The sequence below is a fragment of the Ruditapes philippinarum genome, unplaced genomic scaffold, assembly GCF_026571515.1.
Source record: "Ruditapes philippinarum isolate M1 unplaced genomic scaffold, ASM2657151v2 ctg1044_1_1_1_1, whole genome shotgun sequence".
Classification (NCBI taxonomy): domain Eukaryota; kingdom Metazoa; phylum Mollusca; class Bivalvia; order Venerida; family Veneridae; genus Ruditapes; species Ruditapes philippinarum.
In genome coordinates, this window is record NW_026852831.1 from 20,064 (window position 1) to 47,786 (window position 27,723).

General features: G+C 30.4%; 1 protein-coding gene across 2 annotated transcripts in view; it reads left to right on the plus strand.

The window, feature by feature from the left end:
• LOC132725603 (MAM and LDL-receptor class A domain-containing protein 1-like) overlaps positions 1–26,737 on the plus strand; it is a 44,499-nt gene extending 17,762 nt beyond the window's left edge. Inside the window, exons 2-26 of one of the 2 annotated variants that reach the window (XM_060710749.1) lie at positions 3,207–3,399; positions 8,261–8,391; positions 8,695–8,820; positions 9,558–9,716; positions 10,144–10,253; positions 10,651–10,808; positions 11,675–11,766; positions 12,283–12,390; positions 12,851–12,976; positions 13,565–13,723; positions 13,960–14,066; positions 14,408–14,568; positions 14,802–14,890; positions 15,151–15,258; positions 15,523–15,651; positions 17,571–17,790; positions 18,813–18,903; positions 20,229–20,293; positions 20,628–20,757; positions 20,934–21,031; positions 21,347–21,439; positions 21,741–21,842; positions 22,066–22,200; positions 22,643–22,733; positions 23,512–26,737. In XM_060710749.1, the coding sequence (XP_060566732.1) occupies positions 3,207–3,399; positions 8,261–8,391; positions 8,695–8,820; positions 9,558–9,716; positions 10,144–10,253; positions 10,651–10,808; positions 11,675–11,766; positions 12,283–12,390; positions 12,851–12,976; positions 13,565–13,723; positions 13,960–14,066; positions 14,408–14,568; positions 14,802–14,890; positions 15,151–15,258; positions 15,523–15,651; positions 17,571–17,790; positions 18,813–18,903; positions 20,229–20,293; positions 20,628–20,757; positions 20,934–21,031; positions 21,347–21,439; positions 21,741–21,842; positions 22,066–22,200; positions 22,643–22,733; positions 23,512–23,736 (3,206 nt within the window). In that variant the 3' untranslated portion in view covers positions 23,737–26,737. The remainder of the gene's footprint in view (positions 1–3,206; positions 3,400–8,260; positions 8,392–8,694; positions 8,821–9,557; positions 9,717–10,143; positions 10,254–10,650; positions 10,809–11,674; positions 11,767–12,282; positions 12,391–12,850; positions 12,977–13,564; positions 13,724–13,959; positions 14,067–14,407; positions 14,569–14,801; positions 14,891–15,150; positions 15,259–15,522; positions 15,652–17,570; positions 17,791–18,812; positions 18,904–20,228; positions 20,294–20,627; positions 20,758–20,933; positions 21,032–21,346; positions 21,440–21,740; positions 21,843–22,065; positions 22,201–22,642; positions 22,734–23,511) is intronic. The other variant, XM_060710756.1, reaches the window with a different exon arrangement.
• Positions 26,738–27,723: the final 986 nt, after the last annotated feature.

Sequence of the window (27,723 nt, forward strand, 5' to 3'; positions counted from 1 at the left end):
AAATGGAAAATGCTCATCAATAATTCATCCATAGTAATTAGATTAATGCGTCGATACAGACATATTTGACCTTGGTAAGTATCGGTTTGTCATCATTAATATTACGTTGAACAGACTCTTAATTTTCTCAGAACTTGTGCATATCAGAGTACGATATTCAACTTTCAATAAACATACATGAGCATTATTTTAACGCATAAAATATATAAAATTGGTGCTCTTCTAGATAATATTGAATGTTTGTATAATGTTTGCTCTCAACCCTTAAGTAATTTTTAATTGTTTTTGTGGCTTTGTCCCTGTCTTTTACAGTGTCAAAACCGTCTAATATTACAATGCAACTGTAATTTTAAACAAGCGTATTTATAATTCAAAGTCTCATGTTAATTTGTCCAACAACCAAACTTGTAAAGATATAAATCGTTGTAGCACACAGGAAAAAGGTTACATCCTATTTGTTCATCATCTTTAGTAGACAAAAATATACAATAACATTTGCCGAATTCTTAATCCCCCATACCAAAGGCAGCATCAACATTCTTATCTAAATAAAAAACGACTCCGTTCACTTAATCAATTCGTATTTGCATAAAGAAGTATTGCATTTATTTCAAGTAAGATATTTTATTGATCCGTGATTTTTGATAAAGTAACATTCGTCTTCATGGTGATAATGTTTGAATATTAGCTAGACTTGCAATGGTATGCTGATGATTTCATGAAGTTGGCTTTTATGTTGCGTATTTTTATTTCATTGACTAAATAAAACATTCTATTATGTTTATGCTAATTAAAACATAAATTTGATTAAGTATATTAACGTAAAACGTATGCTACTATGTAATTTAATAACATCATATCATGAAATAAATTCAATTTGGCAAACAATATTCATTGAGGCCGTATACAAATACCATTCTTCCATACAGAATTGTGGAATAACTTTTGTTATTAAACATTCATCTCCTCTTTGTTTCCTTGTCAATTTGAGAATAATACAATTATTATAAATATGTCAACGATAGTTGAAGTTATAAGAAATTAAAAGAAAGCACTCAGTAGTATATGCTCATAATTGTTGTTTACTGTATAGACTTGGTTTGTTCATTTAGACTACTTTATGCTGATCCGTTGTTTGCGTTAAATATGTTTCAAGTTACGCGTCAGGTTCTTCGATTTCTATTCTGTTGAATATACTTTCGTTGCGTCATGTGGAACATATGAACAAGGAAAAACATACTTTTACTTTTTTAATCTATACTCCAGTGGTAGCATATATATTGTATTGAGTTCTGAAACACGTTTATGACAAACATGCAAATATCATGTACGAAACTGATATCTAAACGCAATGTTTTTTTTTTCATTTTTTATTTCGACATTGGAACAACATGTTTTTTTTTAAATCATGACATGTCTAGATTGAAAAGGCCCAACTCGGCGGAAATTTGTCTTGACATAGGATCCATTAAAAATAAAAAATGCCGTTTGAAGTAAGTCAAAATGCAATTCAATTTGCAAGTGCCTTGTTCTGATCAAATGTCATTAGCTCCGGTGAGTGAAATCTTTCTTATTTGATATCTCTGATTCATTTTCAATTCTTCATTGTGTTTTTAGAGGGAATTCCCGGCTCGTGACAGTTCATTTAATCATAATCTGATTTATTGCCTGATTTAAAGTCATTCCTATGAAAGAAATCTTAGCAAAGGGAAGCAGCCCTGTTTTAATCAATTAGAAAATTCTCATTTGTCATAATTACAATTACAAAACATTTGGTAAAATGTTATATTAAATAACCGTTGTTGCTGAAATTTTAATTATTTCCTTCAATACAATGTAAAAAGTGGCAAGCTTCAAGGAAACTGTCATATTATCTGAATGTTTGTTAATTTAAATTGAAATTAACCTGTCTAACTAGTTAATAATTCAACAAAAAAACTTCACTGGCATTGTACGTAATTAACAAGAATGAATACTATTAAATTTAAAAATTATTTCAAATCGTTTAAAGTAATGTCCCAAATTTCATGCCTATTTAAATGAAATGATGATGGCGACAATTAAAAAAACATGCAACTCCTATTAAAATTACTAATTTAAAACAAACACAAAGCACGTATTACATCAGCAAATATCCAGCAGAATATCAATATAGGACACTGTGCATGCTGGTAAGCGTTACATGTAGCAGTGGAAACTCAATACCAGAGGGGAAATAGAGCCTCGCCCGATGTTCAACCCATTGACTTGTTCACTATCCTATTCTCTCCCTATTAAGATAAGTGAGCAAGCAAAATATATATTTTTTTAACTTTATGTGATAATGCTAATGCCCCTCTAAAGTCTAAGACTAATTATTTTGCATGTTATTTGTTAACATTACATAAATTTTGCATTTCCATGAAAAATGCCCACACTATTTCTGGCTCTAAAATCAAATAAAATGTGTGGAAATCTTCAAGATCTTTATCTTGCTATACTTGTGTGACTGTAAAGTTTTTCGAAAAGCAATTATTAAATAATAGTTTCAATAACATTTCAACGATTCTAAGTATTAAATTATTTAAATTGTGTGAATGGTTCGTTCTTCGCTCGTGATAAAACATCTTTTGATAATCCCCAAGTGTATAATTATAGACGCTTTTCAGCATGTTTGTAAGATGCAACAGAATTATTTGTTCATCTCTTACAAAGTTCCAATCAATAAACTTTCATTGCAACTTAATGTTTTGAATTTTTGACATCGGCTACAGACAAATAATGGCTATTTTAAACATCAAGAATGAATTAACAGTTTTGAGAGGAATGAAGTTTTGAAATTTTCCAACTCTTTTTACTTTTTCTTTGTTCTTCGTAAACAATATCTTAGCAGTTTAATTATGGTTATAGCAAAGCGAATTCTGTCTATACGTGATATAATCGACAAATTTTAAGTGTGTTTACTTAATTGTTAACTGTATGTAAAAGTGTCATATTAAATAAAATATGAACCGATTTGACACAAAATAAAGCGTACAAACATTATCAATTATTTATTTGTTTAGCTTTATAGATATATCTATCAAACGTTTAACAATTCTGACCTAAGGATCAGATGTTGACTCAATGCAATGCATTTGTGACATGGTGTGACATCATGACCTTACCTAAGTTATCGCTTATTAAACCAATGACATCAATGTTAATTTTTTTCTTTTCCTTTTCAGGAAATGTTTTGTTTTTAAACACAAGTAATGATGAAGCCGGACTTGTTAGCCATCTGTTGACATCAACGACTCATGAACCGTGTTTTGTCATCAGATTATATGCACATCAGACAGCTGGCATAGTAACAATAAAGTCAAATACTGACGGGAAGGAAGAGATAATAAAAAATATAACACTAGAAAAGGACATGAGGTATGAAATTCTCTGACAGTCTATTTAATTGAATTTGATTCTAGGGATCATGTTTCTCTTGACAAGCACACATGCAAGAATTGTCATTAAAAATTTTGTAGATGGAAATTTAATATATTTTTTACATATAAAAGTATGACGTTTGCTCTATCATTTACGGAGTTCAGTTAAGTTACGATTCGATATCGAAGTATGGTATGTGGTATTCAATGTTTTCTTAGCATGACATATTAGACGTAATTATTTGAAGCATTGCCCTTTGATGGTGTGTTCTTCTCATAGGTCTCTGAATATGTTTGCAGAATGTAACGATGGTTCGCATCATATTTCTACGTTTAACGGTATACCAACTGTTGTTTAAAGTTTATTCAAGCATTTCACGTGAAAATGACCAATAATTTGGACATGATGTCGTTTGACTATGTTGAAACCTGTCAACAGAATTTACAAAAAATGATAATAACAATAATACAAAAAAGACAATTTATTCATTCATTAATAGAACAACTAAGTTTAAATAGCATTTTGGCGCCCTGCGCCTATTATCATTCAATAGCACACATTTAGCCAAATTATACAATGAACTATTCGCTAATTGTACACAAGATCTAACGCTCAAAATGCAAATCGTATTCCATGAATTATGAAAACACAATTGTCTTTTTTCCTATTTCTTTGTGAACAACTACTGTACCAAAAACATTATACCATATTTGCACATTTATTTGCTAAATGCTTAAGAAAACTGCAGCCCTATACGTTAATGTTCAAAACGTTACATGTAAAACAATAAAATGTGTATCTTAACTCGTTTTATACTATACGAAGAATTATAGAAACATTTACTGAACACATTAATGTCATAAACAAGTTTTCTTGCAGTTTAGAAACTGGTATATCTATCTCTTCAGATCCCAAAGGACTGTTCACATTTATCTTCTTAAATTCTCCTAAATGTTTTGCAATCCGCCAGGAGGCAATATCTTTTTCGACGTCTCATTAGTTATTTACTTGAACATTCTCTTTCCCTTACAAAAAATACCAACACCCTTGAAGCTAGATAGACTTTTTAAAACGTTCATCAATAGGCCTGTCTGCGCAACAAATCATTAATCGAGACTTGACTTAAAGATGAAGAAGTGTTTCACATGTTTCGCCTGTTTGTGAAAAATTGTTTAGCTAGTCTGTAAATATAAATATGGGCAAGACGTAGCTTGTGCTACACAGTAGCGCGTCTGATGTTTATGCTATTCAACAAAACCAAAGTTTGGAACTTTTTACATTATTTACATGGCTGTTAAAACAGCGGAGGTACATTTTTGCAATTTTGCTTGTTTAAGTGTAATACATAACACAAGCAAAGCATTTAATACTTATAAAGATTTTTGCAAACAAATACTTTCTTTTCGATATTTTTCGGCAATTAAATCCATGCATCTGTATGAAAGACTGCTAGCTTAAACCTCATATTTTGTATAATTAACATTTCTTAAATGTACCATGATTACTTTTAAGTTAAATTCAGGGAAAACATTTTTAATGAATTGATGAACAGGAAACAAAATTTTGATCGAATGGTATTCAAAAAGAGAAAAATAAACTTATATATTTTTAATTTGCTTGGATTTGCTTTATGAAGATACAATTCAATTTATAATTTTGCTATAATTAGATGCAAGTGTCCCTGCTTTCATCTCCTTTCGAATTCCAGTAAATTAGACGAGAGTAAAATAATATTATACAAGAAATTGATGGTTATTATCTAGCCTCCTGAAGGATTGATGGTAATATGAAGGTGTCATCGTGTAATAACTTCATCAATTCTGTTTCTAACATGTAATTTGAAATCAGTCCTTGGGGCATTGATACATTACAAGCTGTGTTTTCTTCTTTTTCTTTGAAGCTTTACTACTTGGTATCGTTTTTTAAAATGAAATGGTGATTTAACCTGAAACAATTTTAAGATCGTTAAAAATGTGGTATTGCAAACGTATATTTATTTAAGATTCGATATAAATTTTTGGTAAATTGGTACACTTTGTAAAATATTACGAACTACGTGACAGATAACTAGATTTTTATAATGAGGTCTTCAAAAAGAGTTGTTTCATAGTTTGGAGACTTTACTTCTGAAAACGTGTTTAATCGTAAACCAATACATGCACAGTCCGTGCAGGTACTAGTTACCCGCACACACTGTTTGTCTCGAGCATTCTCGTTGATTGGCTCAGTTTTTCTTGGATTTACTTATTTCGATGACATTTAAAGATATAACGATAGAAAAGTTATATTCAGATGCTGGTACATTGATTACTTTTTCCTTGGATTTAATATAGTGATGATAGAAAACGTGTTTGTATTTCTGCACAAATCTTTGGATGCAAAAGAGGAATAACATCAAAAACACCCGGCAATCTAATTTATACTTGGGCGCAACGCCCCTCGTACAAATCAGATAGCCTCGTGTTTCGATGCTCTTTCTATCACTTATACTTCCCGATTTGTGCTTCTTTCATTTTTCATTTTGTTCTTTCTTCATAAAAAAAATCCAAAAGCAAATTCAGATATTTACTATTATAGAGTATTATGTGTTTACAAAGTTTAAGGGAGTTCATATTGATGCGAACAAGGCAAACGTCATGTAGGGAGGCTAAAATCGTTATATTACCGAAATTCATCTTAAAATATGTGAACCGTTATTTTACTTTATTTGTTTAATATGTGTGCTATTTGATAATTATTATATTGGTTTCCCAACAGTACCTCTGCCTTACGTTGCTTTACAGTCTAAGATATATTATTGTTCACTTTGAAATATCCCAACCCTGTCCACAACAGTCAGTTTCATGTCCGACGGCGAAAAGTTCAATCGTTTTATAACCTATTTATAACGTAACACGAAAACGGTCAGTGTATAACAACGGACAATGGGAGAAAAAGGTAAACAAAAACATTTGAATCAATGTGCACAACGTGTAAATATAACGGCACATAGCCGTAAGAGTCAAAAGCTGATAAATGCATATTATAATTAATAAAATGGGTAGATGCTGCATAAATAAAAGCTACGCCACCAAACATGTTTGCGTTACGGTCATCTTGAAAAAAAATCAATTTGCCTGTGTGATAATATGCAATTACAATTAAATACAGTTTGTATCAACAGTTATTTTTCACGATTTTTTGAATTACGGATAATTCAGGGGAAATAATATTGCTTTCCAATTTGCAGTAGGACTCCTTATCTATGTACTAATTTCCAACCTATATAATTAACTCAAATATTTCATATACATAGTCAAGTATTGACTGAAGTGCAACTTTGGATATGAACAAATCTAAAATGTTAAAACACACATAGTCATGTTTATCAATGTATATGGAATTAATGGTAACCCATACGTATAGTAGTCATCTGTGTATAACGGTCATGTTAGCTCATTCTTAATGCTGATCACTAAAGACAGGATAAACAATAATTTGTTACTCACGCTACTTCAATTTTTTCCTGCCAATCACGTGAACGAGCGACATTTTATGCATGTTTACTTTGCTTATGGCGTGTGTTCACTTACGTTATATTTACAATGATTTAATTGCGTGCTTCTTTTATTTTATTAACAAGTGTTATAAATATCAGTATCATAAAGAAACAGATTGACCGAGACATAAATACTAGTTTCTTTAGCTAATCAAGTGTCAACTACAGTCCACTCAATACAATAATAAGTATAATTATATAAATAAAATATCATCTTCATTAAGCGTAGACCGGGTTTTGTCATTGGGAATTGCCTTTTGAAATTACAATGAAATCAAAAGATAGCAGCCGCTTTTCTAAGATAGACAGACACATTTATCAAATAGCATTTTAGTGACAGGTAACATATGGCTGTTTTATGTTTGTAACAAATAGAGAGTCAAATAATATCCTGTTTCAAAGTATTTTGTTTCAGTCAAAAATGCATGTAGGTTTTTGTTTAGATTTTAAAGTGTTAAGCACTTTAACATCTTTCGCTTTCATTGGCAAAGATCTAACGTGTCTGCCAAGCATCCGCACTCATTACCTAAGACAAATGAGATTTATTATATCCGATTGATTGGTCCCGTCTTAACGGTAATGTGAGCACTGTATATTTCTGCAATATATTGGTATTCACGCTCATGTATTTACGATGATCACAGTCGTGTAAGACAATAATCCCATTTTACAACAGACCAAAAGATCGTGGTATAAACAGTTTTTTTTTTAATTTATTTTACTTTGGGGCCATGGACCACAGTTTATTGTAAAGGATGATTAATGGCTTCAGTACAAACACGTTTTCCGACATTTCTTAATTCGTAATTAGGTACCATGTTGATCCTTCTATTTCGGGGGTCGTGAACGGAAGATTACATTAATCACAGCCGTTTATGTACGGGATTGATAAAACTAAGCCTGTAACATGTTCAATTCCAGCCGCATTGAACGTTCGTTAATGTTTCTGTTTGATCTGCGGTGTTTTTTGTTTGCTTTTTTTTTCGTTTTTTTTGTTGCTTTTGTTTTCATGTTTGAAAACCAGACGATGAAAGTAATTCACATTTATCTGAATTTAGCAAGTTTTCAAGAATAACGATGACACATGTTAAAATGTCCAAACTGAAGAGAAGAAGGTATTAAAATATATGCATTGGAATACAAAGATTATATTGAACAAAAAGTTATTGAAACAGGCTTTTGTTATCAACCTAAATATTTATGCAACAATATAAACTGGACTAGTTTGACTAAATGTTCAATATCTCAAGTATATTTTTTAATTTTAAATCATTAAACTTGAAATAGAAGAACAAATCAAACAATTCTTTATGGTTTCAGGTGGAAAGATCTAGACCTACAATTTATAAAGACAGGAAAAGATACTACAATTAGTATTGAAACAAAGCTCAAAGAAACATCTGGTTTGCTCGTTATAACACAAATCTCAGAAACCGACCAATGTTTGTCGTGTAAGTTTTTTTTTTTTTATACTTTGACATTCCTTCACTTATACTGTATTAATAAAGAAATAAGAAACGATTTATTGAAAAAAGTTCAGTAGAAAGATTAAATCGTAGAAATAAAGCATTTTATTATATACTTTTAAATGAAATATTGCGAAATATTGATAAAATAAAATGTGTGTTTTCATTTTATGTATTTTCACTGCAAAATATATTTTTTCACCTAAATATTTTATAGCGACGCTTAAATGACTTATATTTATAACTGTTTTTATTCTTATTGTAATATGCTTACGTTTAACTTTCTAGCTCCAATAATAAATACCTGTGCAGACAATGGCATGTTTCAATGTGGAGACGGCACGTGCATATCATGGGATAAAGTTTGTAATCTACAAGATGACTGTGGCAATGGCAATGACGAAGGCATTTGTGGTAAATATCAATTAATTCTATAAAAGACTCAACTGTTATGACGATACATTTATCATCTATAGTTTGTTTTATTTTGTAAGGTGAAAGTGCTTTGAATGTGTTTAATATTTATAGTGCGTAAACTAATAGTATCAAAATTCTATATGAATTATTAACACGTATCCGTTCTTTTGCTGGTGTTTGATTCTTTCATTATATTTATTCAATCTTTTTCTCTAATCTTGAATCTTTCAGTTTACTAAATATTATAGAGTACATCTCAAATGTTGTCTTAAAGGGTCCTTGAATATGTCATTTTTCTTAAGACCCTGTTTAACACAACGAATGCTTTTCTTATATTTCTCCAAACCTTGTGTATTGTACCTTGTCAAACTATTATTCGGAGATGAACTGTAGAACTAAGATTTTATATCTTTCATTATAATCCATTTCAGCATTGTATAACATTATATTGGATGAATGTATATTATGTACTGTGTATGATTATGAATTAAATGTGTTTAAACTAAATATTATTCATTAGTCATATAGCTGACTTTTGAAATTTTGCATTAAGTACAGATGACGTGATTTAGTTAATATATGCAAGGCAAATTAATTACCTCTTTCGTTACAACTTTTTCACATTGAAGGCTGCTTTTTTCCATTAATAAGCATATTGTTCCCTTATCAAAAAAGAAGGAAAATATAATGTAATAATGGCTAAGATTTAATTTTCCATCAAAATTTGATTTTAGAAAATTTACCAAAACTTTCCACTTGTACCTTCGAAAATGGAACGTGTGGATGGACATTAGGCAAACACTTCAACGGCTTTAAATGGGAGCTACATCATGGACCAAGGGCTCCGAGTGGGACAGGACCAAATATTGATCATACAACAGGGACAGACCAGGGTTTGTATTAAAATAGCAACGATTATATCGACTAAAATACTTAATTCATAGTCTACATTTTGGAATTAATTATAATTTCAGCTCTAAGATAATAATATGATAAATTTGATGTGATTCATACAAGGTCGTTAGATAAGTGTTGTACAAGTCTAATATAACATTTTAAAGACCATTTGATCTCCAAAAGATCCTTCAGGTTGTTAAGTTTTACATGCCGACGTACACTTGCTCTCATACGCACATTCTTCAACATATCTTATCTGTAAGAGTTACCCTTACACAAAATCATTCAATCATATACAATGCAAATAAAATAATCTTAAACCGATAAACCTGGAAAATATAGTATAGATTTTACACGAACGTATGCTGCATTATTACATGTTTTATCTTTAAAGATGATATCTTATATATTTGTTTTATTCAGGATACTACATGTATATTGACAGTGATCATGATGGAGGCTTTTATGAGCCAGCAAAACTTCAAAGTCAAGTTATGCCCGCTGTTGGAGAAAATTTCCTAAAATCTTGCAAGGTACTAACAAATTAAAACTTAGTTTCAAATTATATTGAAGCTAAAAAGATTGCTCAGACAGATGGAATAAAATGTTTTTTGACCATGTTTAATACATTGAAGTTATTTCTATGAACATTAAGGATTTCAAATGTTTCTGCTATTATACGTATTTGAGCACCCTCTATTTTTTACTCCCATTAATGGGCTAAAATACTTTATTACTTAGCGAACGGATAACGATCATTAAAATCTTTGATGAATTTTAAGATAGTTATTGTATTGTTTTATTATTCATAATATGAATTTTGAAGTTTTGTACAGTAAAATGAAAATAATTTAAAGTTTGTTTCATGTAATCAATAAATATGTTGACGGTTATATGTTTTATTGACAATAATTATGTATTTAACTTCAGTTGCGTTTCTTCTATCATATGCTTGGCAAAGATGTCAACAGAATGGAAATTAAAGCGGTTGACCTTTGCAATAAAAGAGTTTATGATCTCTGGAGTAAGAAAGGTGGTTTAGATGATGAATGGAACTATGCTGAAGTTAATATTAATATATCATCAAGGTACGGTTTAAGCAGATTTCTTTTTTTTTGTTCATTACTTTCAGCATAAGGATCGCCGTGGTTAAGCGGTTAAAGTCATTTGCACAAAACATCTTCCTCCAGCAGTTAAGCTGAACTATCGCAATATAATCTTCACATTGTTGGTGTAACTTGAAAGAAAATAACAATAAATTATAATAACCCCAAATAAAACACAATAAAACGTACAAAACATAAGCCTTTAAAACACAGTAGCTCTTATAATAAGGTTGATAAGAAGGTGGCAAATCATTTTCAATATGTCAATAAGTAAACAATTTTGGCTTCAATAACACAAACCGTGTATGCAACTTTATAGAAAAAGTTATTACAGTAAAGTATTTGTAAAACAAAATATTTCTTAAGACATTGATCTTTAGAATGTTTTCAGCAAACATTCAGTTACGATAATGCAGCTTGGTGTTTTTTCATAAATTATATATTATATGTAATAATATATTAATCAGTTTGATATACAAAAACACGCTGTACTTTGCATTCGTCATTTTGTCTTCTTCCGAGAAAATTTACTTTCATAAAATAACTAATGACGCAACGTCCGTCTACCTTTACGCTAAACTGAACGTGAAGTTTTAGCGGAAACAGAAGCTTTTACAAATAAAACAATTTTTTTTCAATTAAAAGATACTACATGAATACAGGAATATACAGTACAATATACATAGATCTAAACATGAGAAACAAAATTTCTCACAATTCATTATTACAATAAATGTCTTGATATGAGAATAAAACATAGTATATGTATACTGGTCCAATAACAAGCTTTTTTTTACAAAATATCATTAATTTGTAAGGTCTTATATGGAATTCTGATTCTGTTTTAGATATTTTATTACTATTCGGGGATTTGGTGCTGCACATAATGCATACGGTGACATTGCTTTGGATGATATTTCCTTCAGTCCTGAATGTTTCGGTAAGAAATATCAATACATACTAATATTACGTATGGGGTATTACTTGTAATAAGATTCTTATTAATCACACAAATATGTCAAAATAGTTATTTAATTTTCTTGAACAAACAATAATGAACTTGCCCATTCAATGATTTAATCATAAACAAACTATTAATAAAAAGTAATTATGATAACCGTGTTGTTTCTTAAATAAAATCTAAGTTTAAAAAACTTCATTTTTTTAAAATCAAAACATCAGAATTCTTCTAAAGTCGATGCTAGATGGTGTGGACCTTAACTTGTTTTTACCACTATTGCCCATCAACAGGTTTAATCAAACAGAGCATGCAAAACATTTTTAATTTTGCCGTTGGCGGTTTCTCAAGGTTACATGTACCACTTTGGCAATTTTTCTTGTTATTAATACAGTTTGCACTCATGTCATTGGTTTGTATTGTAGTATATTTATTTAAAAAAGTTTTTTTTGGTGTTTGTTTGAATTAAATATGGTTTTCGTTCTCCTTCATGTTTAGGTATATCTCATGATGAAACACAATTTATCTCCATACCTTGTCATAAGAGGACAATGACGAGGGAGGAGTTCGAGACAAATTCAACACTTTTCTGCAAGAGTGATCAGGGTACATGTACTTAGTAAATTATATATGCATACAATTTACGTACATGCTGTTTTAACTTTAACATTGTTTTGAACAATTAACGTTGAAACTACATCAGGTGTTTGTAAAGATTCAACGCATTGATGTCTTGCTTTATAGTGCCGTAACGAATATTTACCAAATTAAGTTTTTGCATTTGCTTTTATATTAACCAAAACATCTAAATATTAGTAATATTTTGAAATTTAGAACTTGCTCTAATAAATAGTTCATGATACTTTTGAAAACTAGTGTATAGATTTTTTTTGAAAAGATATTTCGCAGAAGTCATCAATATTCTTTATTCTATATTTTCTTATATTTTGCATTACATTGTAAATCCCATTGCGTAATATCAATAACCAGTTTTTAACATTCCTGACAATTTTCCATGACGCTTGAGACATTTTATATCGAATAAACATATTTAAATATGTTATAGATGTACTACGTGAGACTTGCTCAAAAACTGACCATTTTTCTTGCGATGATAGTACATGTACTCCATTGGACCAAGTTTGCAATCTAAAACAGGATTGTCAGAATGGAAGGGACGAGCAAATTTGCGGTATGTTTTATTTATTATTGCGGAATCAAGCGATGCGCCTTTTGTTTTCACATAACTATATTCACAAGAAAAGTAAACCTTTAAAACATATTAGGTCGTAAATAAGTCTTGTGTTGTGGATAAGTCTTATGTTAAATACATGTTGTCCGAATTGTTGTCGTTCTCCATTATATTTCCGGCACCTTTAATTCAATACTATGCCTGACAAAGAAGACATGTGCAATTTAGATGTTAAAAAATGCAATTCCGATTCGAAACTTAAACAATATTTTACTGTGCTTAAAATGATTAATATAATTAATTTTACACAAAATGTAACTTTTTAATACATCGGCAAGCTCGGAAGTTTTATAACAGATGTTATAAATGCGCTGACACAAAATGATTTGTATGTCATACATAACTTGAACACATTTAATTGGTTTGATTGATGAGATTAAATTCCTCATCTTGTTCAGATTTTAAAGCACATCTTTTTATCTTGGAATCCCATCTAAATGCTTACTTTCACTCATTTAATTAAAAAATGTCAATAAAGTGTAACGCGTTCGCATATGTATGAAATATAATAAATTCTTTCGTTTTAAGACAGTCTACCAGAGCATGCAAGATGTACATTTGAAGACGGAATGTGTGGTTGGCGAGCACGGGAAAGAGTAGAAGGATTTTCATGGACTCTTCAGAAAGGTCCAACGGGGCCTGAGTATACAGGCCCTACTGTTGACCATACCAAAGGAACTGTCGAAGGTATGTGTCATGAATAATAGTAGTTTTCACAGATTATGTTTAAAAATTTTAAAATGAAAGTGAAGCATTTTTAATATAGAAAAAGCGAGGTCTTAAAGGTGTTTCCAGATATTGAACATTCTTACGTACACATTTAAGCATAATACTCAGGACGTCCACGTGCAATAATGCCTGATCTGAAAAAAAAGAATGTGGTTGTCTTATAATTTTTTGAAACAAGATCGTTTTTTATGTAGGTCAGTATGTGTATATCGACGGAGCGAAAGGAGACGCACATGAACACGCAACACTGCACAGTTTAATCATGCCTGAGATAAATGATACATTCATAGACCAGTGTAAAGTAAGAAAAATAAGTACATATCAACTTGATAAATTAAAAGATACAGATAGATATTTCAAGAGGAAAACTAATTAAAATTGAAATTTATTGATATATCTGACAAAAAGCTTATCAATGTGCATTTGTGTTTAATGTAGAGGTTGAAACTATAATGATATCACTTTCTGATGACTAACATTTTTATTGAAAAGGAAATAATTGTGTTTAAAACTCTATTTCTTTAATAACCTTTATTACATAGAGTTCAGAAGTATGGTTTTGAAATAAAAGTAGAATTTTTAAGCCATATGCTCAGTATAGTTTAGTCTAGTAATATTCACGCAAACAATCATTATTTGCAGTTCAGGTTCTTTTACCACATGTACGGAAAAGACGTAACGACACTTAATGTTTGGGTAACAGAAGTTTGTACAGACAATAAAGTGCTTCTTTGGTCTCAACACAATGGAAAGGATGATGTATGGGTTTACGATGAAATATCTTTACCCATCGTTAGCTCTAGGTAGTGAAAACTTACTTAACGCAAGAACAGCAAACATGTTTGCAGAAGTTGCAATGAATAACTGTAATGTCTTTTTTATAAAAATGGCTCAATCACAAAGCAGAATGATGTCAAAATTGTTATTGATAACAATCAAACTGATTTTTCAAGAATTTTTTACAATTGCATGAATCACAGAAAATATTTCAGTGCAACATCTGCCTATTGCTAAGACAATACATATTACATTTCAGATATGTGATTGAGTTACAAGCGTATGGAGCACTTATCGAGCATGGAGATATAGCAATTGATGACATTTCATTTAGTCCAGAGTGTTTTGGTAAAATTATAGCTTACAGTTTATGGTACTTTATGACACTATGCATGGTAACAAAACGTCATTAGAGTAATGTCATTTCTTGTTAACTACTGAAAAAGTAATATACATTGAAATAATTTGAACAAATTTGAACGGACTTTACCACTTTCTACTGATATAATTGTTAATTTGAAATACTTTGTCATCAGACATTTTCAGGATATACGAAATACCTTTTGATATTTGAAAATAATCAGATCATTTTCCTTTTTTGTCTTCAGGTATTTCTTATACGACAACGGGTTGCATGTCGACGTCAACATATAACGCACCAGTCACTATTTATGAATTTAGGAACAACACAGAGATTTATTGTCATACACCACAAAGTAATAAAATTCGATATATTTACATTTCCTTTAGTACAACTTTAACATCATTAATATTCCGAATCAATAAGTAGTTTATACAGTTGTAAAATAAAATGATTACTATCATTTTGATAATAAACGGAATGAAGTGTTCACTATTTAGCATGAATGTACTTTGTACCATAAAATTATTTTTTTGGTCTTCCGCATAATGCAACAATCAATTTACTAACTCTAATCTTAATGTAACAGTTTAAAAATTGAACGGTTTATCTTCTTCAGGCATCACAATATCAAGCCCTATATATACATCAGAACAGGCAGAAAAGATGAACATTGCCTATATTGTTGTTATAACCGTGGGTTGTATTGCAGTGGCAATTATCATGGGAAGTGCACTTCTCTGTTTTGGTAAGAATAACACAACTTTTTTAGCTCATTTAAGGATATTTTTGTCGTATACCTGTATGCGAAATCATGCACTGTATTTACATTTATTTCATTTAAAAAGGAAAAGAAATGTTTTAATTGTTATAGAAAAAATCCCATCGCGTTGTCATTCAGCCTGAATTACCTAACTTATTACATTATATTATAAAAGCGGAAACATCATTTGACTTGTTCGATTTGAATGTTAACTTACATTAAACTTAATGTCTCTGGCCGGATAAATGAGGTTAAGTGAATCAAATCAAATGCATACTAAGGTGTACAATACTGTTCTAAATTCTGGAAACAAAGTGATCCATCGGAAGCATTTATCACAACAAAATAACATAAGAGTTGCAGACTCGGTTTGATTGAGTCTGTACATGAGGGATAATGAATAAGTGCAACATCCCTCACGCCCCCCTAGCACCGGCTTGAGCGGTACTCAATTCTCAACACTTTATAGTGTTGGCATCAATGATCCCGAAGGACCAGAAAATATAACAACACTGAAGTGAAGTACGGGGCAACATTTTACGGCAGCCACATTACATAACAATACATTTGACAGAAATAAATATTGTGTCTGTCAATCGCTTAAACGTTTTACCTCCAAGGTATTATGAAAACATAGAGGATATTTCTTTGTTTGTGTGCAGGATGAAATAAAATAACATCTTATACAACAAACAAACAAATGTTCTTTTTATTTTATCCTCAAAAACAAGTTTAAATGAAATTTCTTAATATCGACTTTAATTTTTAAATCTAATTTTCCCACTGGTAGCCTCATTTTTATCGACTTACAAGAAGTCTTGAGCTGAAAAATAAGTTCGACAATCAACGTTAAACGGCGATGATATTTTTTTATTTTATTCCAAAAACATGAATGACCATTTGTTTTAAAAATAAAAAAGGGTCACGCCATCCGTTACTTAGGCAAATTAATTGGACCAGGCGAATTACTTACACCAGGCTTTGAGTAATACTCGTATAAGCGGCCGCCATTTTTAATGTTGTGTATTTCAAACAGGAGGAAAACAATTGTGTTTGACTCAGAGAGATATCATTTGGATTTGTTAATCAATCATCTTTTTATGAAAAAGGAAACTTATTTGAGGATTGTCACAAACAATAAATAAGTGTTGACAGATGTTTAAACATTCAAAAAGGATTAGGAAAACATGGATTTGTTGAAAGGCTGTCTTACGAACGCTGGGTTGTTAACTTATTCTCGGGCTGCTGACCGTCATTGCTTTCCAAGTTTTTTCCTTATTGCATTTGACAGTTACCCGTAGGATACCTAAATATGCCCAAATGTCATCAAGAGAAGTTTTTCATATAGAAGGAAGTGTAATTTTTCAAAGTGTAAAAATGAAACAAAAAATTTAGAGACGAGGTATTTGGTGATTGGTAATTTGAATTGAATTGAATTTTTTTTCTTTGCTTTACTTTTGAAATCTAAGTTATTTATCAATTCCAGCTTTGCTAATCTCTAAACAGCCCTGACATTGTCAGAATTGTCAGCAAAATAGAATTTAGGTACCACATTGGGAAAATCTTTAAAAAGTAGTCTCGTAATTGAAACGTCTGACATTTTATTTTGATATTTTCACTGTGAAATTATCAAATTTAATTGTCACGGATAAATCAGTAATTCACTCAAAGGCATACAATAAAATACGAATAATTTACTTGTATCGTTTTGAGGCATGAACCTTTTTTGATTTAACAAAAAAATTTAAAAATATAAAACGACGAACTCTATTTGATAAAAGAAGAAGTTCTTTAGAGATGTCATTTATATAATATACAAACCTGTAATGTTTTGTTTCATTTACCAACATATTTCGAGGTCTTCAAAGTTTTATATGAAATGACAATCACAAATTTCTATAAAGCAGCAATACGACGCCGCAAAAGTACTCCGGGACAAGGAGCAAGACTTGAAATGGCTACGCAAGAATCTGATGATAATTCTCCGCCGGTACAATCTTCGTCCATTGATATGCAGCTTCGATGCGCAGTTACTGAGCTCAATCCAAATTACGACTTTATAATCGCCAGGTACCCGGAGCAACAACTGCGGGAGATACCACGGAATAAATTAACCTTAACGAAGTATGTTTTTTTTTTTAAAAATCTGCTTGTTTCCTCGTATTGAGTATATTTCTGAATATGTCAGAAGAGTTTTTTTAAGTATTTCCATTTTTACAATATTGTATCTTAGTCTATCATAAGGAAAACCGGATAGTATTTTGTTAATTATAATAGATTTCTAAATCTGTTAGGTGTGTCTCTAAGTGTTGCCTTTTTACATCGTTAGTAAAACCGGATATGTTAACTATGATAGATTTGTTTTACATAAATGACAACATTCATAGCTCAGTAAAACATCAAAATGTTAGGTTATATTAAACCATCATTTACGGTTATGTCAAAGGCAACTTTGGCGATTATAAAATACAGAATTCAAAGTTAGTGATATACGACATCAATATTTCAAATATAACGCAAAACTTCAAAGCAACAGAAGTGTATAGACAATAAACAAAAGAAATTGTATTAATTTTGATAATCAATATTAGAAGTCGGCTCTGTTGCAGGTTTTGATATTCCTCTTTTGTTTGCAATTTTAAAACCTCCAGCGGATATCGCAATAAGTGATTTCCTCAATACAGCCTAGGGATATCAAATATAATTATTTCAGTTCGACTAGGCCTATTGTGACTTAATAAATGACGCTGCAATCAGAGTGTTATTTTCTTATAATCATTTGAAAAAATCAATACTTGTTGCATTTGGTTCTGTTAGAAACAGTAGGAATTTTAAATTAAAAAAGTAATTGTCTTTTACTTCATTTCGTATGGAATCATGCTGGGAGTAGTTTTGGGAGAATAGAAACAGAGTTATAGGAACGATCCTATTAAATTCTATGTATTGATAAGAGACTTCTCAATTAAATGCAGAATAAATCAGCATGATTATTATTCATCCAGGATAACTAAGGAAATTGCTTTTGTAATTTTGTACAGGCATTTCAACAGGCATAATATCTTTTTCCAAAGAGGATTTTTACCATTTTGTATGCTTTCAGTAGACAAGAATTGAATATTGAGATTAATTCTATTGAGTGTCTTTAGGTTGCTTGGTCAAGGGGCATTTGGTGAGGTCTATGAGGGAACGCTCAAGAATTTGTGTGCAAATGTTAGTGAGCTTTTGGTCGCAGTCAAAGTATGTATCTATTTTATATCAAGACATAGATCTTTATAGAGCATTATAGCCAGGGGTCCTTTTTGGCTCCTTGTCAACATTTAAAATTCACCTAGATGGAATATGGTATCCTGCAGGTTTTAAGTAATTTTCAAGCAATAGAAATCAATCTGAATTAATATCCTGGGAAATTATTTCAAATAATATCGTTAAGTGAAATGGTTCGTGATAGGAAGTCTGCAATAAATACGTTGATAGAATTTAGTATTTTTGACAAAAATCATGAAATAATTAAAAATGGGTTTTGTTACTACTTTTGTGACACTTAATCCAATATTATCTTCCTAGAGCAGGTATTTTTCTGCAAAAAAAAATATTATCATTTATCTTATGTCCATACCCAATCACCAATTCTATAATTTTCTTATCAATATTTAAATTACATCTGTACCTATAGAAAATGTGCCATTAGTAGGCCAAGTCAGTTTAAAGGAATTTTATCGTTGCTATGCTTTTCTATCAAACATATGAATGGTTGCATTAATCACGCCCAAAATATCCCACAATTGGATCGCTTTCGTTTTTAATCAGCCGATGCTTTCCCTTTAGAATATTAGGGCAATTCCCAATATATAGATATGGGTGTATGTTGTTAAAGAAAAATGTTCAAAGTTAAGCAAGAGGTACAAAGAGTTTCAATTTTGTTCTTTCGACAAAAACAATGTCACCCAAATTTATGTATAAATAAATGCAATATAAATATAATAAAACAATTTTCACGTTTTTTTGTGTTCTTAGCTTGGAAGGCTTTTGATTTGTTATTGATACAACACTAGATATACCAATTTACATGCCTCATTACTCTTGCTATGGAAACAAATTAACCTGTACAATATTATATTAAACAAAATCTGGTTTTAACAAAATTGTGGTCCGAATATTTGCTTAAATTTAAAAAAAAATATTTTCTTGCCAGAAACCTTCTTGATTTTTTGTGTCCTATTACGTTTTTTTTCAATAACTAAAAGTCAAAAGCACTCAATTGTTACTCACCTAAACATCCTTTAAGTTAGCCTCCTTTGCTTCTGGTAATTAGTACAATTATACTTGTTAAGTATTTTTACTCGAAGTCCAAATGCCAGCTTACATATGTTTTGCTACTTTTGTGACAAATAATTTCAGAACTACTTACTTCAAAATGGTAGCATCTAATTTGTTTTAAAACATTATTAAATGCATGATAAGCTCATCTTTTAAAAAAATTGTGGCAAAATTGTGTCTTTAACCTTTCCAGTTTGATACGAATAAGGAACTTGCATAGTTATATTTTGTTTTCCATTTTCCAGACGCTTCCAGCATTATCTACTGAACAAGCAGAGACGGACTTCCTCATGGAAGCTGTGATAATAAGGTTAACAAGATAGTTTTAGATTGACCTTAATACTGATTTGGCATTGCCGTAAACATATAATATTACCAAATTAATGCAAAAACACATTCATTATTGATACGGAAATGCTGATATACTGTATAAAACAGAATAATATTCTAACATGATACCATTTCATAAAAATAGATTATTTATAAATGGCATAATAAGATTTCGTTGTGTACATTAAATTTAAACTTTTGATATGCATGAGAGAAAGAAACTAAAATTTCAATTGTAACTGCCATTTTTAGGACGTTTTAATAAAATCTCATACATACATACATGTAGTTACAGTTTCTTCAATTATTTTCAGTAAGTTTATGCACAAAAACGTTGTGAAGTGTTTAGGTGTTTGTTTTGAGGAACATCCTAGGTATATAATCTTAGAGCTGTTAGATGGTGGAGATCTCAGAACTTTTCTCAGGGATTCCAGAACAAAGGGGGTAAGGCAAATTATTCTAACCATGTTTTTGTCTGTTACTTTTTGTGCTTAAATATTATCCAATTAAAGATTCAAGATACTTATTTGTCTCTTTAACATTATTTGTGAAATTTAAAATAAGCCAGAATTTTAATAGTGTTAAGACATTAACATTACAACTTGATTTAAATATTTCAGGACCAAAAATGTTCTTTGACGATGGAAGACTTACTGAAACTTTCATTGGATATTGCAAATGGATGTCGCCATTTAGAGGAGAAACATTTTGTCCACAGGTAACTTCCTTCTGTCTTCGTTACAAATTTGCTTGCTCAACAGATGTTCTTCATGTTAACATATTTTCTTTTGTAATTCGTTAACAGAAAATATGAGATGTTTTTTTTGTTTTCTATTTATATCTAAAGTCGCCTTGAATAATGGGCACTATGATGGAATGATTTGCAATTTGATTATTGGTATATGTATATTTAATGATATAATTATATTATCCAGCTTTTGCAACATCTTAATACAGCTAAACGAGTGTTGTATGTATCTGACATGAATCTTAATGTCAGTACTAAGTGTCTTTGTCATGTTTTTTCTAATAGAGATATAGCTGCTAGAAACTGTTTACTAACATCAAGGGGACCAGATCGTATTGCCAAAATAGCTGACTTTGGGATGTCTAGAGACATTTATAGGTTAGTATAATATGTGTTCATATATATATTAGGAGCGCTTTTAACAGCAAAAGTAAATATGTGCAGGCTCTGATTCAATATATCAAGACAAACTTTATGACACCGTTTGAATTATGCCTTTAGTTACATCTTTCTAATAAATACATTTTTCTAATATTTCAATACCAAGAGACAATTCTTTCTTCAGGTAAACGTGCCATTTATTTATTGTTAAACAATTGTTATCTTAATATAAATTAATTTCCTAATTGACGACGGAGAGGTTACCCTCTATATTAAGATGAATGATTTTAAATTGCAGTGCTGATTACTACCGAAAGGATGGTAAAGCCATGTTGCCGGTTAAATGGATGCCACCTGAAGCATTTTTAGACGGAGTTTTCACAAGTAAAACTGACACCTGGTATGTAAGATACAGTTGCGTTTACAAATGATCAAAGTGAGATGCAATTATTATAATTACTTTGAGAATCGTAACATTTTTTATGAAATATTAAATTAATACAAAAGTAAATTATATATTAGGTTATGTGATAAAAAGAGCAACTTATAATTAATTAATTACAAAATCAACGTTCTGAAAATGTGTTACATCTATGCTTGGTTCATGTATTATTCATTTTCAGGGCATACGGTGTTTTATTGTGGGAAATATTTACGCTCGGTTACATGCCATATCCAGGACAGACAAATAGTGACGTCATGCATTTTGTTGCTTCCGGTGGTCGCTTAGATCCTCCTGAAAAAAGTCCCGCTAGATTGTATGATTTTCTATTTAAAAATTTAGTCATTAGATTTTAAATGTATTTAATTTATTATATATTTAGTAAATTAAAATGATCCTTATAATGAAATATCTTATATAAGTGCGTTCCTCCTGATCAGATCTGTAGGATTTAAGTTGATTTAGTGTTTCTTAAATTCAAATACTTTCCCGAAACGAATATGGTTATCATTTTAAACATAATGACACTATTATTTGTATAGAATATAGTTCAATAACACCTGAATTCTAACCGACTTACATACAGAAACAGCGCTCATTTATATGAACTTAAACAAGCCGGTGCATATCTGAATCACACATATCGCCTGTATTTACTTTTAGCTTTCTGAAATATCTATAATTGCATTTCATTATTACCAGTGATATTGTTAGTTTAATGTACTTAATCAAAGACTGTCTTTGTTTTCTTAATATAGGAGCAAAATAATGATCATGTGCTGGAATTCTGTGGCAGATATACGACCGTCATTTAGCGAGATTATTGATCTTCTAGACATGTGCCTTCAGGTAATTAAGATGTTTCATTGACATTGATAGGAGTTTGCTTTCTTTTGATTTATATAAAAATGCATTTTCACCAAATGATGATAAATATGTACTTTCCACTCCTTTGTCTAAAACCTATACAAATAATACGTTTTTTGTTGATGAAAACTTGACTAAACAATTTTATTTATTTTTGTTTTACTTTGTACATTTTCAAGCATTTTATGAACAAAAGAATATGTTATTACTTTCAATGATATAGACAATTTCTTGATCATTATTGTTTGTTTCAATCAATTAGAATATAGTGTTGTTGCTCTAATCTTTTTCAACATCAATTTGAAACATGAGCTTTTCAACATGATTATACTTCTCAAGCAAAAGTCTCGTCAATTATTAAACCATTTTCTATTCGAAACGAAACGAAATCGATTATGATCAGATTAAAAAGCCAATTGTTTTCTCGTTTAGGGTACATACATTTTATTACTAAAAGATAATACGCCGCTTTTTATAGAATGGCAATAACGTGTCACGTTTAAAGTTCCATGATAACCGTATGAATACATCTGCGGATGTTTCAAAGTTATAAATTTTACCATTTCATGTTAAATATTGAATACGGCTTAAGTCAGTGCTAAGGGTTGTGAACGGTAACTTGCACATTCCATTACCGTCTATGGACATGCTCAAGCAAACCGAGCCTGCAACATATTCTATTGTGTTGCTTTGTGCCTACTTAAGGGGTCTATACATGTTTATGTTATCAACGATTATAACAATATCTATAACGTTTCAGGACGAGGAGGTACTAAATACAGATGTATCGTTATTCCAGTACCCCATTAATGAATGTTTTAAGGACGCTTCCACTCTTGCTAAAAGTTCAAATACAGCAGACGACAGCGCCGATAAATCTTCTGATAGCCAGTGTGAGGGCGCATCCGGTACGGCCGCAGAGTTCAAAGGTCATTTTGAGTCTCAAAGTCGAGAGCCGCTGCTTCTTTCCTCACCCGACTGTTGAGAATCTTTGGCATCATTTGTATCTTGCCAATATGTTTGAACATTAACAACATTTAACAACTTTGACATACGCTTGAATCTGTTGATCAGAATCGAGCTAGAGTGTATATAATTATGTTATAACGTTTTGACATTAAGCATTATGTATAATGTAAAAGAGCTGCCATGTCATACAGTTGTTTATGTCATTCAAATGTTATGATCATTCTTCCATAGCTATAGCTATGTATACTGACAAGGTAAAACAGGGTTTTTTAATACTCGACATGATAGTTAGGTAAAAACTTCGTATCTATAATAATTCAACTTATTAAGAATAATTCAAAAAAAGCAGAACAAAAAATATTTTAAATTTCTAAAATACTTTTGTATAATAATACTTACTTTTATATTTGGTCACATTTAAGTTCACACCAAGAAATCAATAATACGCTTCACAAATATCGGTAACTCAATTACACCAGATTATATGTTATAATGACATAAAAACTGGTATAAAATATAAAAATAATAATGATGATATTATTATAACAATAGGTTTTGGTCATACACTTTGCATGATAATTTTAGAGTAAAATATAACCAAAACGTATTCATATTCTGTGTCTGGGATTTCAAATGTAACATGCGGTATTGACGTAGTTATAAATATTTTTATGCAACAAATGTCTGGGATGTTTTTTGGTACGTAGCATTAGAACAGCGCAACTATTGAAAAGACACTAATACTCCACAATGTGTGGGCATCTTTGCATTTAACAAATATATATTTAGTACTTATTTACCATCATTTTATCATTTTTACCCAGGCTTTCATTAAAACGATCATTGGATATTTTGAACAATATTTTGTTTTCAAGTTTTCGAACTGATGCTGACTATTTAAATGGTTGGAAATACAATTATGTGTTTTGCTTTGAATGTGTAATCTCTTTGAATCTCTATCTTTCAATGCCTAGACAATTGTTGAAATATGAAAACCAAGCCGGCTTGCGTTACGGATCTCTCGGTGATTTGTATATTAAACATTCCATTATCAATAAACTATTTTTGTTGTTACTGGTTTGTCAGATTGTAAATAATACATGTAAAAAGCAACGTGATTGATGATAAGTTCTGGTAACAGTAACTTTATATTGCACTATTTTTAAAAAGTAGCAAACGTTATATACGTTAAAAAGCACCATTAGCGAAATAAGTGCATGCTGACATACACATTTAAGCTCACCTGAGCACAGTGTGTTCAAAGTAAGCTATTGTGATATTGTGATACCCTTGTGTCAGTCGTCCGGCGTCTGTCGTCCGACTTTAACATTTTTACTTAAACATCCCCTTGAACCCCTACACTAATAGTGATGAGTCAATAATTGGTTTGATTCTGATGAAACTATACATAAATGACCGTTAGATGGACCTTTATAAATATTCAAACGGTTCCGGTCTGCTGATCAAGAATTTCACAAGAGCTTGAAAAATGTGTGATATTACAATACCAAGAGCTTAGATATCTGTCGTGAATCATTAAGTAGCAAACGCCTACAAATAGCTTAAAAAGTATGATGCTTGGGTAAAAAAAGAAAAATAACCTCGTTACTGAATCCATTACCTTTTCTTGCAGTGTTTGTCAGGTGAGCGGTCTAGGACAAACGTTGCCCTCTTGTTTTGAATAATATTTCATTGTTATAATGGCAAATAAATTATTTACTGTTGATACGATATATCATAATTCGTTTACATTCGACCAAAGCCGTCATAAATATTTATTACGGGATTTCATTGTCCGTAGCTAATTTTGCGTTGTATTATTCTGTATGAGAGAAAGGAAAAACAAGCCATGTGTGTGTATCATAATTCATATAATATTTTATTATAAGGTACGTTTATGTGTCTCCTTTTTAGTTCATATATATAACAAAATATTTATAAGAATTAAACAATCTTTTTATAAATTCATATAATTATTACGTCATACTTAAAGATGACAAAAGCAGTATTACTATGGTTATATGTTTTACAAATATAAAATTTTAAATAAAATGTTTATAAGAAAAAAGAGGTAATGTGATTTAATATGCATACTGGTCGATTAACTTATTGACTGCTGTATATTTTTTCTTTCAATGTGCGTCCAAATTTGTATAATTTTCGCTTGTAATAATTGTAACGTTAAATTGCCACATCTGTAATTGCTTAAGAAATATGGTGCATGCTCAAAATCATAGCTAAACGTTGTAAAGTAGCACGATTTGTGTTGTCCATGCGTGTGCGCAATAAAGTAAGAAAAATACTTTATTGTAAGTACCTTTTGATATGTACTTTAACCAACTTTAATTTTCAAAACAAAACGGCCGAATAGTGTTTTACGTTTTGTAGCACACTACCTCATTTTTAAATTTATTTCCTATTAATTTGTGGTACCACTTTTGTCCCTTTTCTTCATTTAAATTACAATCGTTCATAATTATATTCAAGGATTTCTTACTGAGTGTGTTTCCTAGAACGATAAAATTGCTGATTTAAGATATGATATAAAGTTGAGATGAAAAAATGATCTGTGATAGTGTTTTTTTATGTTGTACATATTTAATATTGTCGGGACGATATGAAATGTGTTCATTGTTAAATTTGTAAAAACGAATGAAATTATACAGATGTTTTGATATCTACTAAGTATGTGCCATGTGGAAAAGAAGAAATGTATATTCAGAATCGGTGAGATATGTATATAATTATAAAATGATGTATTTGTTTTATTTGAAGGACTATTGTTATGAGTAACGTAATCGTTATATGGTGGTTAACAATCTTTCATTTTTAAAAAACAAATAATACTTCATGCTTCAAGATCAACATCATAAAGTTGCATTGTTGAAAAACGTTCAATACATATAATGGTAGTGTAGATATTTATTGATAGTTATTTGTGCTTATGTGTACAAAACAATTAAATGTATAAATTGTGTATTATATAGTAAAAGGAAATAAAAATAAATGCATCTATATTACATTGTTGTTTTTGACTCCATTTGCCTCTTTGCATGCTCACTTGAACCAAAGAGAAGCTTCTTTCGCCGAACCTTCAATTGTGTTTATAGTCTTTAAGTGTGCATAGTTTATAGTTTATTAAGTATAAAATTGACAACATTGGATACTTTAAAGGTCGCGTGTCATAGTAATTATGGAAATTTTGCAAGATCTGGGTGATAAAGCATATGTTTATGACACGCAGTGTTTAATGTCAATATCTACTTGAATTAAATGTGATGTTTAATATAGAATTTAGCAATATCAAAAGAAGGATGCTGCACATCTTACACTTTTAAACAAGGTTTAGAATGATTACAATTATAGTAACTGGATATCAAAGAATATACTTAATATCCTCTTTTATCAACATAATTAGATATTACCCATTCACATTGTTTAGATTTGTGTACACACTTAAATCCATGGTAATGAGTAGTAAACATTACAATGAGAGTCATAACATATGACTTTAGTATACTTTCATCGTTACTGCTCACGAAAACATTATAAACAGTAAACAGTTATCTATTAGGTCTGTCCACACATGTGCCATCTTAAGTAGTTTTTTTAAATAACCTTTAAATGTAAAACCACGTCTTTATATGTGTATAATGCAATAAACTAACATATGTCAGTGATGTTTCATGTAACAGTCTGACAATAAACCGCTTTGATATTGAATACAACACACAATAAAAATGAATGTTTCAAACACAAAGCTTTTTTAATGCAAAACGTTACTGACCTGTGCAAGGTCATGTCCGTAGATAAGTATAACAATTGTTTTGTGTATTTTATTATCATTCTAGTGCAAGGAATAGGTGCAATAACATCACACATACTCAAATAAACATACACAACTGTTAAATTCATTAGCCTGTATGTTTTGAATGCATTTAAAATTACCGTTACAGCAGAGGATATACTTTTTGAATTACATTTAAACGACAATTAAATATGT